The following is a 17,223-nucleotide window of genomic DNA, read 5'->3' as shown; positions in this document are numbered from 1 at the left end:
ATACAGGTGCAAGTACCCTGTTATACAGTGCAAACATGACTCATCTTGCAATAGGAAATTGTGATAAGGGCACTTAACTTTTAAGTGCAAACTGGAAGATTAAGTTTGGATACAATTCCTCTGTGGATATCCTGTGCCATTCTGCTGCTGATACCATGCTGGAATTCATACACCTTTCACAGAGTGGGCTATTGAATCTCCTACAGTATTACACATTTAGTAGCTAGAAGTCAACTACCAAAAGCATAAAATTAAATTGGTTAACCTGTGGAAAATTTGTCATAAACAGCTCTAAAGCACCAATTAACAGTTAAATATCTATGGTTACTTCTAATACCCGAGACCTAAACTAGGTTTTGAATTTTATTTAACAAATCAGTTGTTGATGTCATGTCAATGTCATGTAACAATATGATAACTCCACGGAAGGGGAGGGAAGTTAAATTCTACTTTTGAAAAGTGATACTAAGTACTAAGACATACCTAAAGTATCAAACTGTAAACTAGATAATTAAATAAAGGGGGTTTGTTCTGTATTGTTTTTTTTTTTTAAGATTTACTATAATTCTTGAAGAAATACTAATTTTGCTGCATAGGCCACTGTTTTCCAACTACCTAACCTTTTAGATGTCAAAGTTGTATTATCACAGGAGAAAATGTGACAAAGTAAGCTAATAAACAGTCTGTAGGCTAAAAACCCCTATATGGTATGCATACCTCCAGGTAGCAGATACACAAGCTTCTGGACTTCTATAGCAATACATCTTAAAGACGTACAATCAAGCTGCCTGTGCTTAGGAAGAATAAGCCTTGCTTTGCATGTGATGAAGTTAATTTAGTTTATAACAATGTCCATATACCCTGAACTGATTTTAAGATCTGTGCAGTGGAACAGCTTTATCTTTCAATTTATCTTCAAGAGATAGTCTTGATGAACAGCTTTGTCCTGCTGAAGTGAAAAGGGGGCTTTTAAAAGGATCAAGATACAGAGCACTTTCAAGGACATGAATGAGGTCCTGGAAATAACACCGATAAATAAAAATAACTAAGTAAGTCCACAAACGTTAAAAAAAATTAAAGAGCAAACAGTACTTCCTCACATGGAACGTGATTGTGATGATCCTGCCAACAATGCATGGCTTTTCTTCAGCTTCTTACTAATTTTTGTACTGCAGAGAGTAGCAACTCAGACAGATGAGGTGGTTAAAACAAGCAAACCTCTCCTGTGCAAGATGGGTAGGCAAACATGGCCTGAAGAAATTGTTGAGAGCTGTCCAAGAGACCCAGTATTAAGCAGTACAGTTGGTTTCTACAGAGCATGTGAAGCAGTCCCTACCAAGAAGCACTTCCATTTGGTTTACAAACACTGTCGACAGATGGATGTTTCAAGCAGGAAGATTCTGAACTTGCCTGGTCTGCACCACTTAAATCCCAAACTGGTAAAGAAACTAAAGATCTAATGACAGACCTCAGTTTTATGATATTAAGCTTCACTGTTATCTTCCATCTGGAATGAATAAAAGCTTAGAGCAGTCACTGAAATGAACACCTATGTAAATTTCAAGTACAAAAACTGGGTGACATACTTTTTGAACAAAGTTTGTGACACATAATACATGGTAGCGATCAGTTGATCTTTCAAAAAGCCTTTGGGGATAAGAAGATAAACAACAGAAATTTAGGGAAAAAGATTAATCAGCCAGTCAGAGTAGCAAGACTTCTTCACACTGTTTACAGATAAGCCTGTGGAAGGAAGTGATCCTGCTTTTAAAAAGCTTATTTAGAATAACTTCATCTTTGAAAGATCACCTACACAAGCCAGCACTTTCTGTTCATATACTAAGGTACCTAAAGGCCCTAGGCAAATGTAAAGCTACTGTACTATTGTGATGTGAAAACCAATTCCCTCAAGTTATTTAGATGAAGTGCTGCTACTTAGTAAAGATAACATTTTGCTTCAATCTGTTTACATAGTATGCATTCAAATATTATTGGACCATAAATTATTTATTTGACTACAACTGCCCAAATGTCAGAAAGAAGTTATATATAACTGGATGAATAAGACACCTCTTCTAGTATGTTGATACGAAATTGGTAATCTGGCAAAGACTGTAGATGGGGCACTATCTGCCACTAAAAATTAAAAACAAAAATGTTGAGCTACTTCCAAAATAGAATCACAGAATCACTAAGGTTGGAAAAGACCTGTAAGATCATCAAGTCCAACCACTAAAAAAAACCCAACACAAAAAAAAAATAGGGAAGCTTTGCAAGAAAGTATCTGAGCTGATGAGAATCTTCAGTTAAATATTCTCAGGTGAAAAGGATTCTTGAGATCATTGCATTAGAAACTAGAATTAAGCCATTTGGTCCTTCTGAACAACAACTAGCAGTTCATATGAGCAACAGCTATACATCAAAAGAGGCAGAAAAACATAGGATAGAAAAGGGAACTTTCATAGATACATAAGTTTTCTTGAGTCTTGGAAATGTTAAACTGCTGCCCCAAGCTAACAATTATTGGTAGAATATTCTTCTTTGCAGCTTTTTTCCTGAACAAGATAAATATTAACAATAATGAAGGAAACAAGGCACATACCTCACCTAACACTGAGGCCTCATCCGTCCCTTCCAGAGAGAGACATGAAGACCAAGTAATCAAAGCACTGCTTGAAAGTATTGGTGTCAGGGGGTTGTGGAAGGGTTCTAGAGTGCAATCTTTAAATTAAAGATGTGTAAACTTCAGATGAAATCTTAGGGAACACAGTCCTTCTGGAGTGGCAACAGTAGCATCAGTTTTACAACATTCAGATACATATAGTGCCAACCGATCCTTTGAGTGCAATAGCTTAGTTCATTCTCTGAAGACTATAGAAACATTTTTCCTCCAGCTGGGAAACGTTATCACAGAGAAAACTGTTAGGTTTGTCTAGGAAAACCTGACAGCTACTAATCCTAATTCAGAGACACAGTCTTAGAAGAGATCTTTGTCCTACATAGATCCAGCTTTGTCTTTAGGCTAACCATAGCCTTTAGATAACTGTCATACTATAAACTTGATTGCAAATCCCAAAGGCAACTTTACAGAAAAACATAACTGAAGAAAAGAAGCCCTGATAAAACTGTATCAAGACCAAATTCCAGGAAAACATTGCCAAGAAACTCGTAGCCAGAAGAAGAAAGCAATGCTTAATCTTCTAGAGGTACAAAGAAAAGCAGAATTTCTTTCTCACTCTCTCCCAGCTTTGAGAGAAACACAAAAGTAGTAAATTACATCTGTTTGAGGGAAAGTTCTAACCACTTTGGAAGCAAACAACTCTGAAAATAGTATGCTGATGTTCAGCATAGGAACATACACATCAGAAGCTGGTTTTGTTTCTGGGAAGCTCCTGGTAATAGGAGCTATAGCTGGACTTTCTTCTCTATCTGTATCTCCAAAGGTGGTGGTGCCAACATTATTTGCACCTGAAGTACTGAGCACTGTAAAAGAAGGACTGAAACGAGTCTGTACTATACATTTGGTAACAGATCAGTCAGCACTGAAATACAAGAACATCACTTTTACCAGTTCCACTGCCTCCCCGCCAGTCTGTTACTGCTGCACGTAGAATCAGAGGAACAGCACTGGTCTAAATCACAGACGCAACAATTGTGTACAGAGAGCCATCAACTTAGTGGTAGTACTGCAGAACCACTTATACTGACCACTTTAAAAAACAAAGTAGTGACAACGATCTTTTGACACTAGCTGTGTTTATCAGATTAGTTCCAGTGCTAGAAATCAGTCTTCACACACTGTTCTTCGCTACCAGTTGTCAGAAGCAGCTCGTTGCCCTAGTGGGTCTGTGTTACAGATTCAGCAGGCTTTGATTAAGTGCAAACTCAGAGCAGCAACAGACAATCAACAAGAGAACTTTGTTACAAAGTTGTAGAGTTTTAGTGGTCTTACTCCTCAGCATACCAAGAATTAAATGAGTGCTAACAGAGGCTGATCCACACTTAGGACCTTCTGCCCCTTCTGAACAAACAAAATGTATTTTCATACACCTAGAGTACAAATACAGGTGACAAACATTTGAAAGATGTCTTTTATGCCCTGAAGTCAGAAATAAAACTTTTTATAATACAAATGAATTAATGAATTGCCATGAGATTAAAGAACATACGGATTTGTCAAGTCTTAGAAAATTAGTTTCTGCAAGGCTACAATGACAATTCAAATTTTACAGAACAAAGCTTCCTTGCTGGTACAGCTGGATACTTACAAACATAGTTGGCTGAGAGACCATAACACCAGGCCACTGCACTCACTTTTGTGTCAGGCTAGATCTGTTGTACTAACAATGAGTTTTGTTTTGTTTTTGTTTGGTGGGGCTTTTTTTCCCCCCCTAACAAAAAATAATATGGCAGCATGTAGCAAAAAAAAAAAAAATATTTAGTGGGTTTGAAGACCTGATTTTATATAACCGATACTCAGCCATATCGGCTCATCGTAATAGCGTTCAGAGAATAGAACTGTGCTGCTTTGCTTTCCCACAAAACAGTATATAAAGGCTGATGAGCAGAGAAAAAATAATTTAAGTGTCTTAATGTTCACATTCCAAAACAAGAACAGTAACATTAAAGCTCATTTCCTTTGACCAAATCAAAAGGACTACAGCCATCCTGTCAAAAAATAACATAGCTGATGTTAGACAATGGTTGTCTTATTTGATGAATTCATTCCACATTTAAATTTTGCTAGAGTTGACTTAACACAAGTTTGGATTTTCCTTTAAACTTTCTCAATTCTTTGTTGGCTAGACAGACTTTCCTATGAGTCTATACTTAATTCTCTTATATCTCTCATTACTTTGTTTCTGAGTGAATGTCTACATGTATAAAATTTACTCAAACCTAGTCTGTCAGCCATGGACAACCAGAAAAGCCAGCAAAATCCTCCTCCCCCAAGCCATTAGTAGCTAATAGAAAGATTTGGGACAAGCATGTATTTTAGTTCCTTTCCATGTTCCACAAAGAGGAAAAAAAAACATGTTGAAACTCATTAGGAAGAGCCTTAATTATTTGCAATAGCAGAAAAAAGGAATGCTTATTGCAGAAAGTGTTTTATTGGGGGTGGGGGGGGGGGATTGTTTTAACTTCAGTGATGACTGTATTTCAAAAGTCTGTATTAGTAGTTTCCTAAAGAAGTTTTAAACCCAGAACAGACACCTTCTTGATAAACTATGTAAAGAACAGAAATACTGCAACTGTTTGAGAAAACTTAAAAAATAAAAGACTATTGGATGGGAAACCAGAGGAAGGATGTGAAAAGTGTAAGTTATTTAATAACAGGCAAGGAACTTCAGCAGCTATGTTTCATGTAGCTAGAAATACGAATGATTGGAATATACTCAAATCCCACTGTTTTTGTAGTAAGAGATTAAGTAAGACTCTTAATTAAACTGTGCTTTATTTCCTGCTGATAAATCTCCTTGCAATAAAGCTTGACCTTATCAAAGGAGCTCGAATAAGTAAGTTACCCCAACAGTACACCTTGAAACTACTTCTTCGTAAACTGCAAGAGTTAGCTTTAGTGTACTAAGTACATTAAAGATTCTAAAGTACCCTCACATATTGATGATGCTCCTTTTACCTTATTTTCTGAAACAGCCTGAGGTACCTTGTTAACAGTGACACTGATCAAGTCACTACATCAAATCTGAACTTGCCAGAAGCAAAATACAGAGACTTAAGTCTCTCCATACATAAAATACCTTGTATCAGGTCACATTTCATTAAATATCCAAAACACGTCATCTCTATGCGTAACAGATAGGGTGAAGACTTGGGTTTGGGGTCTTTTTGTACATATGTAAGAACTGTAGTAAGGGATCTTATCTGAAACCTGAGAATCCTAAGGAATAATTTTTATTAACTGCTGTAAGCTTTTTTTCTTGTGACATTCCAACATCTGGATCTCTCCCCTGATTATTTTTTTTTAAAACGAGGTGTTCATTCCCACTAATTGTCTCTCATTTTAAGCATGATTATGCAAACAGGGTATAAGCATTCAATGAACCACCTCAATTCAACACAGGCAACATTCTGGTGCTTTCTCATTAACATCAAAAGAAAAGCACAGACTTCAAACTTTGAAAAATAAATCAGTGGGAAAGGTAGATACTGCCATCATGTGGTATAAAAAGAAAAAAATTAGAATTTTTCTGTATTAGAGAAAGGTCAATGTACGAAGAAAATTGTTTCTAGCACAACTTTAATTATTGTTACTACTACCCCGTTAAATTGCTGCAGCAAAAATTAACACAGATGCCAGTCAAATCTCAGAAGGCTGAAATCCTCCTGTAGAATTTCATTAAATCAAAGCACATTAAATGTACAATGAAGGAAAGTGCTCACGTAAATCAAAGTTAACAGGATTAATTTAATCTCAATTCTGACCAGAGATGATGACACAAAATAATGCTGAAGCACATAAATGCACTTTTTCTAATTCAATCAAAAAAAGAAATGAAAATAATATGAATTTCACAAGATAATCCTGTATAATTAGTATCTCTTTACACCCAATTATTCTGTAAGTAAATTTTGAGGGGAAAAAAGGTGGTAACTAAAGAATAATTTCAGAAGTAGTAAAATGACAGTGGCATTTAAGTCTCTACCAGCCATGTCTTGAATAAATATACTCTGGGTAGCTGAAACTGTCTTATCACAACTCCAGATTTATGTGGAACTATGCTAAAATAGAAATCATCCTGGCTGTATACATATTAAGAATACTATAAATATTAATAAATACCTTAAAAACAACATTCTCCTTATACTGTTTCAAGTCTTTTACTCTTTGAAAATCAAAATTAAATATATTTAGATAATTTGTTTCTCTACTACTGGCTTTTCTACCTTACCTGAAATCAAATTATCTTTTTCTTTAATATAGAAATAAATAGGAAAATTAAAATATAAAAAGTTGAAAAACGTAACAGAGAAGATGCAACTCCAAAGAACTCTTATAAAAATGCATTTTTGTATCATTAAAACAAAAGGTGAAGCAAATTGCTACCAAGACATCACCGTCTTGAAAACTATACACTGAACCATCATTGTCTTCAACTACTGCTGGATGGATCTCCTGTCTCAGCTTCCCCGCCTTGAACCTTGCCCTCAGAAAGCACAACATAGCTGTTAAGAGTCTATCCTGAACAGTCTCATGAGCAAATCTTGCAGGGTAGCCATAATGTAAAATTAGCTGTTATGTAAGGACATATAAAGCATGTTTCCCCTTTCCCTCCCTCCCTGCCCCCTCCTCCTCCCAGTAATTTTTGTACAACAAAAAAGCTTTTATATCTTATACATGAATAATGATTTGGAGAATGAGTTTTTTGCAATATACATATATTTACACAGTTTCTTGAGACAATTAATGTACACAGACCTCTGTCAGACACTTCAGCTGGGATTTGTACCCACTTAGTTCTTCTGTTAGGCTCTCCTTTTTCATCTGTAGATCACTTAGCTCTTTTCTTAAGGAATGGACTACTTCATAGAATCGGATCTAGAGGAACAAGATCCATATTAAAAATTGAGCAAAATTGCAATCGCAAGAACTACAATCCCAAAAACAAGTGACCTCAATATTTCATGGCAGTAATTCACCAAATGATTTCTAGTGCATACCAGGAACCTGGTTGGGGGCGGGGGAATGTTAAAGCAAAGACAGTGTCTTTCTTTAGCCTTTGACAGCAGCATGTAAGAAATAATCAATTTGTGCCTGGCACTGAATAAAAAAAAGAAAGAGGAATAAAGGTTAAGAAATACATTTCTGTTCAACTAAGGCAGCTCCCAGTCAGGCTGCCTGATTAAAAAAATACAGCTATTAATGGACCACATGGTCCCACTCTCTTACTTGTGCCAACTCTAAGGCCTATTTGATTAACAGTGTAAAAAAGAAGAAAAAAGCCTATTAGCAATAAACCAACTTAACTTGCTAAATTTCCCCAAGTCAATATAAATTTTTATGGCATGTGTAGAAATGGAGAGAGATTAATTTTGTTTTCTGCCAGTTCAGTGTGCTGAATCTGCACGAAGAAAAGATGCCAGAGCAAGCACAGGAAGCAGGAACAGCACATAAGCAGGAAGAACTGTAACACACATCTCCACACACACATTCAGCAGTAACATGTTGCTATATGGGTTCAGCTGCACCATGCAACTAAGCATCTGAAAGACTCAACTCTGCTAAGTTAGCACTGAAAAAAAGCCTTGTAAAAGGATTAAAAAAATATAAAAAAAATTCTATAACACATACTCCTCTCCCTTCTCCCAGTCATAGGCATAGTCTCAGACAAGTAAGTCTCAGATCCATAAAATGTTTCCAGAACATTTCTACTGAACAAGCAAAAATACTAGAAAATACAGCAGTAAACCCACAAAGTCAGCAGTAAAAAGTAAAAAGGGACAAAACAAAGAAGAAAGAGCTTTTTTGATACACACCCACACACACGTACACAGAGGTTATTACTCCCAGAATGAATGTGATACCTTAAAATGTTTATTTTGGGGGATGAAAAGAAAAGAATAGATAATTAAGCACTATTTTCATGCAAAAGCTACTCCATATCCCCCCATCATTAACGCTTTGTTTGATATACAATTAAAGAAGAAATACAAGCAAAAAAGCACAGATAAAATAAGCATTCAAGACCAAGCTGTACTACACTTTCATGCAGAAGGAAGACAGGACTCTGTTTTGCTACCTGTAAACAGCAGAAGACAAAGAAAAGTTCCAAGTATATTCCATATAACTGACAGCATACAATTCTAAAAAACACAGAAGCCATGGAAATTTGCCATGTAAACATAGGTGTAGCTTGCTCTAAATAATAAAGCAAGTTTGCAACATGACTGGAAAATTAGTAGTAAGGCAGAAAAGTGAAATTTTATAAAAAGTGGTGGGTTTTTTTGCTTTTTGTTTTCAGTTTTCTCCAAACCCTGTGCATGTTGAAAGTCACAGTTGTCTGAATTTGTTGTACTCAGCAAGAGAGCTCCATTTTTCATCCTTACCTTTAGATGCAAAACAAACATAAAGCTGATAGGACATATGCTATAAATTTAAAGTTTAATTTTTATTGCAAAAAAAATGCAAGCTTTCCCAAAGTAACGTTGCTATCTTAATTCCTTTTTTTGAGATGGTAACAAGGGATTCTTAATTCGTTATGTCTAAGTTTACCCATAGAGCAAACAAAATTAAGGATGAGATTGGTTTTTAAAACTACAACTCAATTGAAACCAAAATAAGGTATGATAACCTTTTGTTCACGTTCTAAAAATTCCAAATGACAAATTCAACCATCAGATGCTACACTTAAAACTACAATTTGTCTTTCTATTCTGAGAAGTGAACTAACTGCATGTTATTGCCTTATTTTACTGTTTCATTACTATTTTATTCTTGCAGTATTCTATTCCTTCAATATTTAAGGAGTTTTTTTCATGTTCATCTGTGAAATCACATTGCTTCTAATGGGTCTGCATGAAATCAGTGAACTTAGTTTTGCGGGTTCTTTCTAACTTCCGAACTACAACAGGCTTTAACTACTTCCTTGGGAAAGAACCAACTGTAGAAATGTGCTTGCAAAGCAGTGAGTAAGTAAAATTTAAGTCTCTTAACTTCAGCTTTCGCTGACTACAGTTTTTGTCTAGAAGGATTCTTTCAGAACTTGTCTGATTACATCTGAAACTGAGCAGCTGAATTTCAATCAAATCCTCTTTTTCCTAAAAGAGTGATTACAAAATTTTAGAATTATTTTCCTTGAAAAATAACCCTGATTGTCACCAACTGGAAACACTTTAAAGCATTGTGGGGGTTTATTTTAAGCCACATCTAGCTTTTCCCCTTAAGTTCCTGTATTTTTACTCAGATTTCCCTAGGAAACCTAACTTATGCCGTCATACCACATTTACTTCCCAAACGACAACCCTAAAACAGATTACCCAGTATCAAACCAAGATAACATGGGATACAGGTATCAAGGATAAACATATCTGCACTGCCTTCCCATGAAAAGAACAATCCATGGTAATAAGAAAGTGCAAGTGAATGCAGCAGATGAGGGGAAGGTTATAGCAGAAGTTCAACTGTTATTGTTACTTAGCTTGCTTGATAGCAAATAAACACTCATGTAACTCAGCAGTCAAAGCACACGTTGTCTCTTGCCAAGTCACTATAGCAGAAAGAAAAATTACTGAAATGGGATTTCAGAAACAATTGCATATCTTAAAAATGACAAATTTATATAGATGTGCTGTAAGGAAAAAGTTACCACTTCCTAGGCGATTTTTTTAAAAAAAAAACCTCTTAGCACGTGCCCACCACTTTTTATGGGAAAACTAGAGTTAAACTAAAAATGGGTGAGTGCAGAGGAAGAGAAAGCAGGCTACTGTTAAATGAAGTGAAAGTAGTTGCATCAGTTAACTTCCTTCTTAAACAAAGAGCAAGTGAGCTGTAGTTCAAAATGATGCAACTGAAAGACATGGCAATTAAAATTGGACCAAACAGAATTCGCAGATACCATTTTTAAACAACTTGTTTTTTTCCTTTGGGGTTTGGAAGAAAAACATAGGTTTTACTTCTTTTTCATGTTTACTCAGAACTGAACAACTGAGACATACCCAAAGACTGACTTATTTAAATAAACAAACAGGTAGGTGAAAAAAGTTTACAGGACAGTACACAAAAGGCTCACTTCACTAAACACGTTGATTCAGCTGCCAAGCACTGGTTCAATGATCTAAAGTGCTTTAAAATTTTGCATATACTGTTTCTAAAAATCATTCGTATAAATGGTAAGAAAAATTCTGATTTTTTTTTACATTTAAGTTCAAAACAAAAAAGTGTGGTTTTAAGAGAAATATGCTTAAAACATTTTTCATTTGTCATCATCATTAACATCAAACATTTTGCTCTAACATGTCACTATTGCACCCCTTTGTGGAGGAAAAGTGAAAGACATCTCACATTTGCTTTAATTCTAGTATTTTAAACTTGTGATATATTTATATATATTAAAAAAAAATCTGTATTTAAGTACTTACTGCGTTTTGTCCAGTATACCAGGTTTCAAATAAAGTGTAAGCATTATATATACGTGTATCCTGCAGAATTGTATGGCAATATTTTATAACTGATAAATAGAAAAAAGAGTCTGGAAATTTCTTGCTCAAATTTTCTCTAAGGAGAACTCTTTCTCACAAAGAGAATTTTACAGTAATATCAGTAGACTATACTATTAGTCTGCACATAGATCTGGAGACAGAGATTTTATTTGCCTGAGAAATACAGAATTCCTCCTTAGGTAAGCAAAGCTGAAATCATCATCAGAAATATTACTTTTTCCCTTCAACATCCTTTTCCTAGTCTTCAGAAGACAAATGGATGCATAGACAGGATATGCAAAACAGTTCTGTAGCCTCCCAGCATCTGTATCAGCTGAATAACTCAAAGTAATGTTAAAGAAAATAATCACTGAGCTTAACTGATACCCTCAGGTTTACACTGATCCTGCTGCCAAAAGAAGTTGGGAAAAGAAGCAGAAAACAGCATCTTACTACACTATATCTTTAGAATATCTTCAACTGGGGGGAAAAAAATTGGCAAAAAAAAGGACTTCTTCAAAAGAAGAAAGTGACGTGTAAAAAGGAAAGGGGCTTCACTGAACACGTACGTATTGGAGTTTGAGTCACAGACAAAAGTAGCATTTACTGGTTGATTGTAAGAGGAAAAGAAAAGTAGATTAGGTGTAGAAGACAGCTGTTACCTCCTTCACTTCACATACTTTAGAGCCCCTTTTACTCACAAATACAGGCTAAGCACTTGATTTGTGCTGTGACAGCTTAAAGCAGCTGACAAGGTTACTAACTCCTGATATCTGTCCTGCCTATACTGACTGCCAATCAACTCCTGAAGTCCCAGAGCTTCCTGCACACCAATTTCACAGAATCAACTAAGGTTGGAAAAGACCTGTAAGATCATCAAGTCCAACCATCAACCCAACACCACCATGCCCAGTAAAACATGTCCCACAATGCCACGTCCAGACGTTCCTTGAACACCTCCAGGGAGGGTGACTTCACCACCACCCTGGGCAGCCTGTTCCAGTGTTTTACCACTCTCTCAGTAAAGAAATTTTTCCTAATATCCAGTCTAAACCTCCCCTGGCACAACCTGAGGCCGTTTCCTCTCGTTCTATCACTAGTTACATGGGAGAAGAGACCAACACCCACCTCACCACAACCCACTTTCAGGTAATTGTAGAGAGCGATTTCTAGCAAGCTGACATGAATTTCAGTTTGGATTTCAGTTTGTGTTAAAAATCTACTTTGTCCACCATGGTGGTGCAGGAATCAACAAAAAACCCTCAAATACTTCTATAGAGGGCAGTGGGTATGGTAGACAGCTAGGGGGTAAAAACCTAATACGCCCCAAGCTAAGTGTTCTTGTTTATCACTCAGATCCGTAAGATTTTCCTAGTACTTACAAAAGTTCAAGTTCTAGAACTTTTTAAAAAGATGTTCCCAAGAATTTCTCCCTTTAGATAAGGATGACAAGTTTTACTTCCCTGTACATCTCTAGAGCACAGTATACTATGACTTTAATCCAGCAAGAGAACTCACTCACGCAGCATTTGTACCTCAACAAATGCACTAAACTTTTTAACGTCATATTATTTACAACTTCCTTAATAGCTAATTCTATAAATAAGTACAATGCTAATACTTTGATGAATTAAGGTTTACATGTCTAAATCCTCTTCATTCTGAGAAGTGAGCCAGGATGCTCTAGACATGTCCCACAGTCTGTGAAAGCATTGTCTTTTTATTGCAAGCAGAGTACCACCCCTGCTCCTCCCTCTACCCATAAGCAATAATTAACAAACTTCTTAAATCAAGAAAATGAGTCTTAAAGTATACTTTAAAGTACACTTTATCTCCTGCATTTAGTCAGACAGGAAAGGGCCAGATGGAAAGTATCAGGGAAAGGTAAGGGCTGTTTGCAAGAGCCATCTCAACTTGTGGCTCTGGCAAGCAGAGTTTCAAATTCCTATTTTCAGCCTGCTATATTTCATATCACCAATGTGTGCCCACCATTTAATTGCAATGCCCTATTTGCTTCACCCTCTTAAAATGACTCAGCAGTTCTACTCTCTTTAAGGCATCGGAGTCTCAGATTAAAAGGTTCTCCTCTTTACTGGAATCCAGTCAAAATGACTTGATACAGAAGCACGTCTGCCTCTGAAGGTCTTTCATTTCTAGTTGGGGAAGAATAAGAATTCTAGGAGTATAGATTGGCTTCTACTATATGCACATCCCTTTAATTCTAAATAAAAGCAATTTACAGCTTGTGATGGGTTGAACCTGATCAGCAGCCAAGCACCCATATGGCTGCTTACTCACTCCCTGCCTCCAGTGGAAGCAGGACAAAGGAGAGAGTGGGAAGAACAAACACAAGAAAACTCAACACCTGCGTTTTCTCAACAGTGAAGAAAAGGAGTGAAGCAAAGGAGGGAGGGAGAGAGATAAATTAAAAGAAGAAAAAGCCATGCAAAGACAATCACTCATCACCTCCCACAAGCAGACCAAACGCCAGCCAGTCTCTAAGCAATAACCACCTTGGAAGCCACCCCCCCCCACCTCCTTTTTCATCCTCTACCTCCAGCTTATATTGCTGAACATGATATTAGATGGTATGGAATATTCCTTTGGCCAATTTGGGTCAGCTGTCCAGCTGTGTCCCCTCTCAATCCCATGACCACCCCTAGCCTGCTCGCTGGAGACAGGGGGAGGCAGAGTGGGGAAAAGAATAAGCCTTGATGCTGTACAAGCGCTGTCCAGCAACAGCCAAAACACTGGTGTGTTACCAACACTGTTTCAGCCACAAATCTGAAGCACAGCAAGATTCAGGCTGCTATGAAGAAAGTTAAGTCCATCCCAGCCAGACCCAGGACACAGCTATATTTTAAACCAATACAGGACACAATACTCACAGAAACATATTCAGGGATAGAAAGCTGATGTTCAGGAAGAGACTTTAGCTTCTCATAGCAATCATCTGTTAATTCCAAATCTCGCAAGCTACGACGGATATCTCCAGCCCTCTCCCTTAATTGATGATTCATTTCCTCCAGTTGCTTCTGTCTCAATAAAATAGTTTCCATTTCTTGTTTCATTAGAGCCTGATGTTTTCTTTAAGATTGATTTGAAAACAGAAAACATTAAGTAGCAAGTAATACAAGTAAACCATCACAATGCCTTGGCAAGGGAATGAGTTATGCCCATTTTATAGAGGGGAAGATTCACAGAGGTATTAGGTAATTAGCACAAGCGTGTATACCACCCTGGTTACACAATCACATCAGACACAATATACATAAAAAGCCAGGAACTTCATAGTCATTGACAATACAAAGCTGAATCTGAGAAGTAACAATTAATCTCCACGTATGCTGACTTGGATTTATGAATTAGTTTTAATTTACCAATTAAAAGGTTAAAAACATGAAAAAGCAGAATATATTTCCACACAAAACCCAAGGAACTAGTAAATCACCAAATAAAACAACAGTAACTTCAATTTGTGTCATGCCAAGTCTCAGCAGATACATGCTTATGGCCTATTCCACAAACAACCCTTCATTTTCTACCCAGCATAACATACAAAGTTGGGGTCCTTTAAAAAAAAAAACAAAACCAAAAACACCACTACACTTAAACCAGCAAACTTACTTCAAGCCTTAAAATACTATCATTATATTATCACCAGTGACAAGGTACTATACGGCAAGAAAAATTGCACATCACTTAGAGATGTTTCAAAGTGTTTATTATATTTGAGTCAAAGGTGACTGACCTACTTTTTTGGAGGTTTTAGCTGTAACTCTTGAAATCATATTCAAATTAAAGTGTTGTTCAAAATGCAATAATTCCTACATTATTTAAAAAGTAGTATTAAAAAATAGTAGATCTGCTAATACTACAAGACAACGTCTGTCCCACTTGTTTCCAAAAGAGAAAAGAAAATCCAAGGTCAGCAAAGCAGTCACACAAGGACATATTCTGCACATAGTGTATGATTTTGTTAAATGGGGATGAAAAGTGAGGTAACAGACTGTTGCGGTTTAGCCCCAGCTGGCAACTAAGCACCACACAGACGCTCGCTCACTCTGCCCCTGCCCCAGCAGGATGAGGGGAGAGAATCGGAAAAGTAAAAGTGAGAAAGCTCGTGGGTTGGGATAAGAACAGTTTAATAAATGAAATAAATAAAATAATAATTATTAATAATAATAATGAAAAGGAAAATAACAACAACAAAAAAAGCTCCAAGAAAGACAAGTGATGCAAATGAAAACAATTGCTCACCACCCTCCGACCGATGCCCAGCCAGGCCCCAACCAGCAGTCTCCCAGCCAGCTTTCCCCATAGTTTATATACTGAGCGTGGCATCATATGGTATGGAATATCCCTTTGGTCAGTTGGGGTCAGCTGTCCCGGCTGTGTCCCCTCCCAACTTCCCAGCCTACTTGCTAGCGGGGTGGTGTCAGAAGCAGAAAAGGCCTTGACTCTGTGTCAGCACTGCTCAGCAGTAAGGAAAACACTTCTGTGTTATCAATGCTGTTTTCAGCACAAATCCAAAACATGGCCCCATACTAGCTACCAAGAAGAAAATTAACTCTATCCCAGCCAAAACCAGCACACATACAGACAGAAAAATAATGAAAAACCTGGGGAAAGTAGTTTAACCTTTTTATGCCCATTAATAACATTTTTCACATTAGTACTTTTTTGCTGAGCACTCTTCAGGTAATTCAAGTATGGCCAACATAAAAATATTCTACCCTGAAGCGTACAGAATGAGAGACATTTACCTTACAGTCAGCTGCTCTTAGTTCAACTAAGACTTTGCTGTAACTAATCTTAGGTCTGGCATTACTTATTACAGGTGTTAAAACATTTAATTGACAAAGTAGTTTGGAGAAGCCTGCCAGCCAGTCTATTTTCAGCTATAGGTTAATTCAAAAAGTTTTAGAAAAGCAAGGAAAAAAAAAGTTTCCACATCATCAACTGAAAGCTGTTCTGACCAATCAGCAATCCTAACTGGAAGTGCTCAACATTATCCCCTTACCTTTCCCAAATCATCTAGGCTGCAGAGTTATTAAAAACTCACTTTAAATTGATGGAAAGTCTGCCCCCTCTACCTTTTACTCTTTACTGGTTTTAAGAACATTCCTACTCCAAGTTCTTATTAATTTTTGAATCCAGATAACAATAAAACCAAAACCACAAACTTCAGCAAGTGAGAGCTTATTTAAAATTTATTTATATGTAAATTGAATAATGTAAATTCCATTTTTAGAATGGAAATACTAATATAATCTGCAAAATAAATCCTACTCCTTCTATTCATAATCATCACTTTCATTAACCATAATGAATTAATTTGAATTCATATTACTAAGTTACTAAAGATGATGATTTTTTGTTTTACTTCCATCATACCTAGCATCTTCTTGCTGTAATGCCAGCTGACTATCCAGTCGTAAAGACAACAGCTGCTTTTGATGGATTGCATCATTAAGCTTCTCTTCTAGCTCTTCAATCTAAATATGAAGAATATAAATATAAAATGAAAAAAAGTTACCTTGGTAATTTTTAAAACATATTTGACAAAAAGAACAACTTCAAAGAAAAAAAAGTGGAGAGCCCAACGCGCTGGGACGTACAATACGAACTGTCTAAGAAGACCTCTAAATATAGTAAGGCTTCATAAAATACAATATGGATTTTGCCCTACTGAACTAGAAATAAAAAGGACTTAGTTCCACAATTCGTCTTTTTCAGGCAAATAGCTACTTGTTCAGCTGATTTCAAACTAGGCTTAAACTCAGAGCAGCAAGCCAGTGAAAGTCACAGCTAGTATACAGTAGGTTGTAAATACTGACTGCACACAAACACAGCAAAGCTTTTACAACTTTCTTAATTTCATGTATCTTAGTGGAAACCGTACATAACAATCTCCTGCTATTACCATGTTGGTATATTCAAGCCACATCTTCATTAGTAGATCACTGAATAGCATTCAGATGACTTTTAATATTCTGCAAGTTCAGGTTAAAAGCTCTATTAAGTTGCTTACATCAGTGCCAAAATTATTCACCATTTCTGAAA

The 17,223-nt window shown here is 36.5% G+C and overlaps 1 protein-coding gene across 1 annotated transcript in view; it reads right to left on the bottom strand.

The window, feature by feature from the left end:
* Positions 1-17,223, bottom strand: part of PIBF1 (progesterone immunomodulatory binding factor 1) — a 123,275-nt gene that overhangs the window by 105,534 nt on the left and 518 nt on the right. The window contains exons 2-4 of the mRNA XM_059820297.1: positions 16,555-16,655; positions 14,046-14,244; positions 7,439-7,558 (exon numbers count right to left, since the gene is read on the bottom strand). Of these exons, the coding sequence (XP_059676280.1) occupies positions 7,439-7,558; positions 14,046-14,244; positions 16,555-16,655 (420 nt within the window). The remainder of the gene's footprint in view (positions 1-7,438; positions 7,559-14,045; positions 14,245-16,554; positions 16,656-17,223) is intronic.

Source organism: Gavia stellata, chromosome 1, assembly GCF_030936135.1.
Source record: "Gavia stellata isolate bGavSte3 chromosome 1, bGavSte3.hap2, whole genome shotgun sequence".
Classification (NCBI taxonomy): Eukaryota; Metazoa; Chordata; class Aves; order Gaviiformes; family Gaviidae; genus Gavia; species Gavia stellata.
The sequence above is the reverse complement of the archived record's forward strand: the minus strand, read 5'-3'. Positions and strand labels throughout refer to the sequence as shown.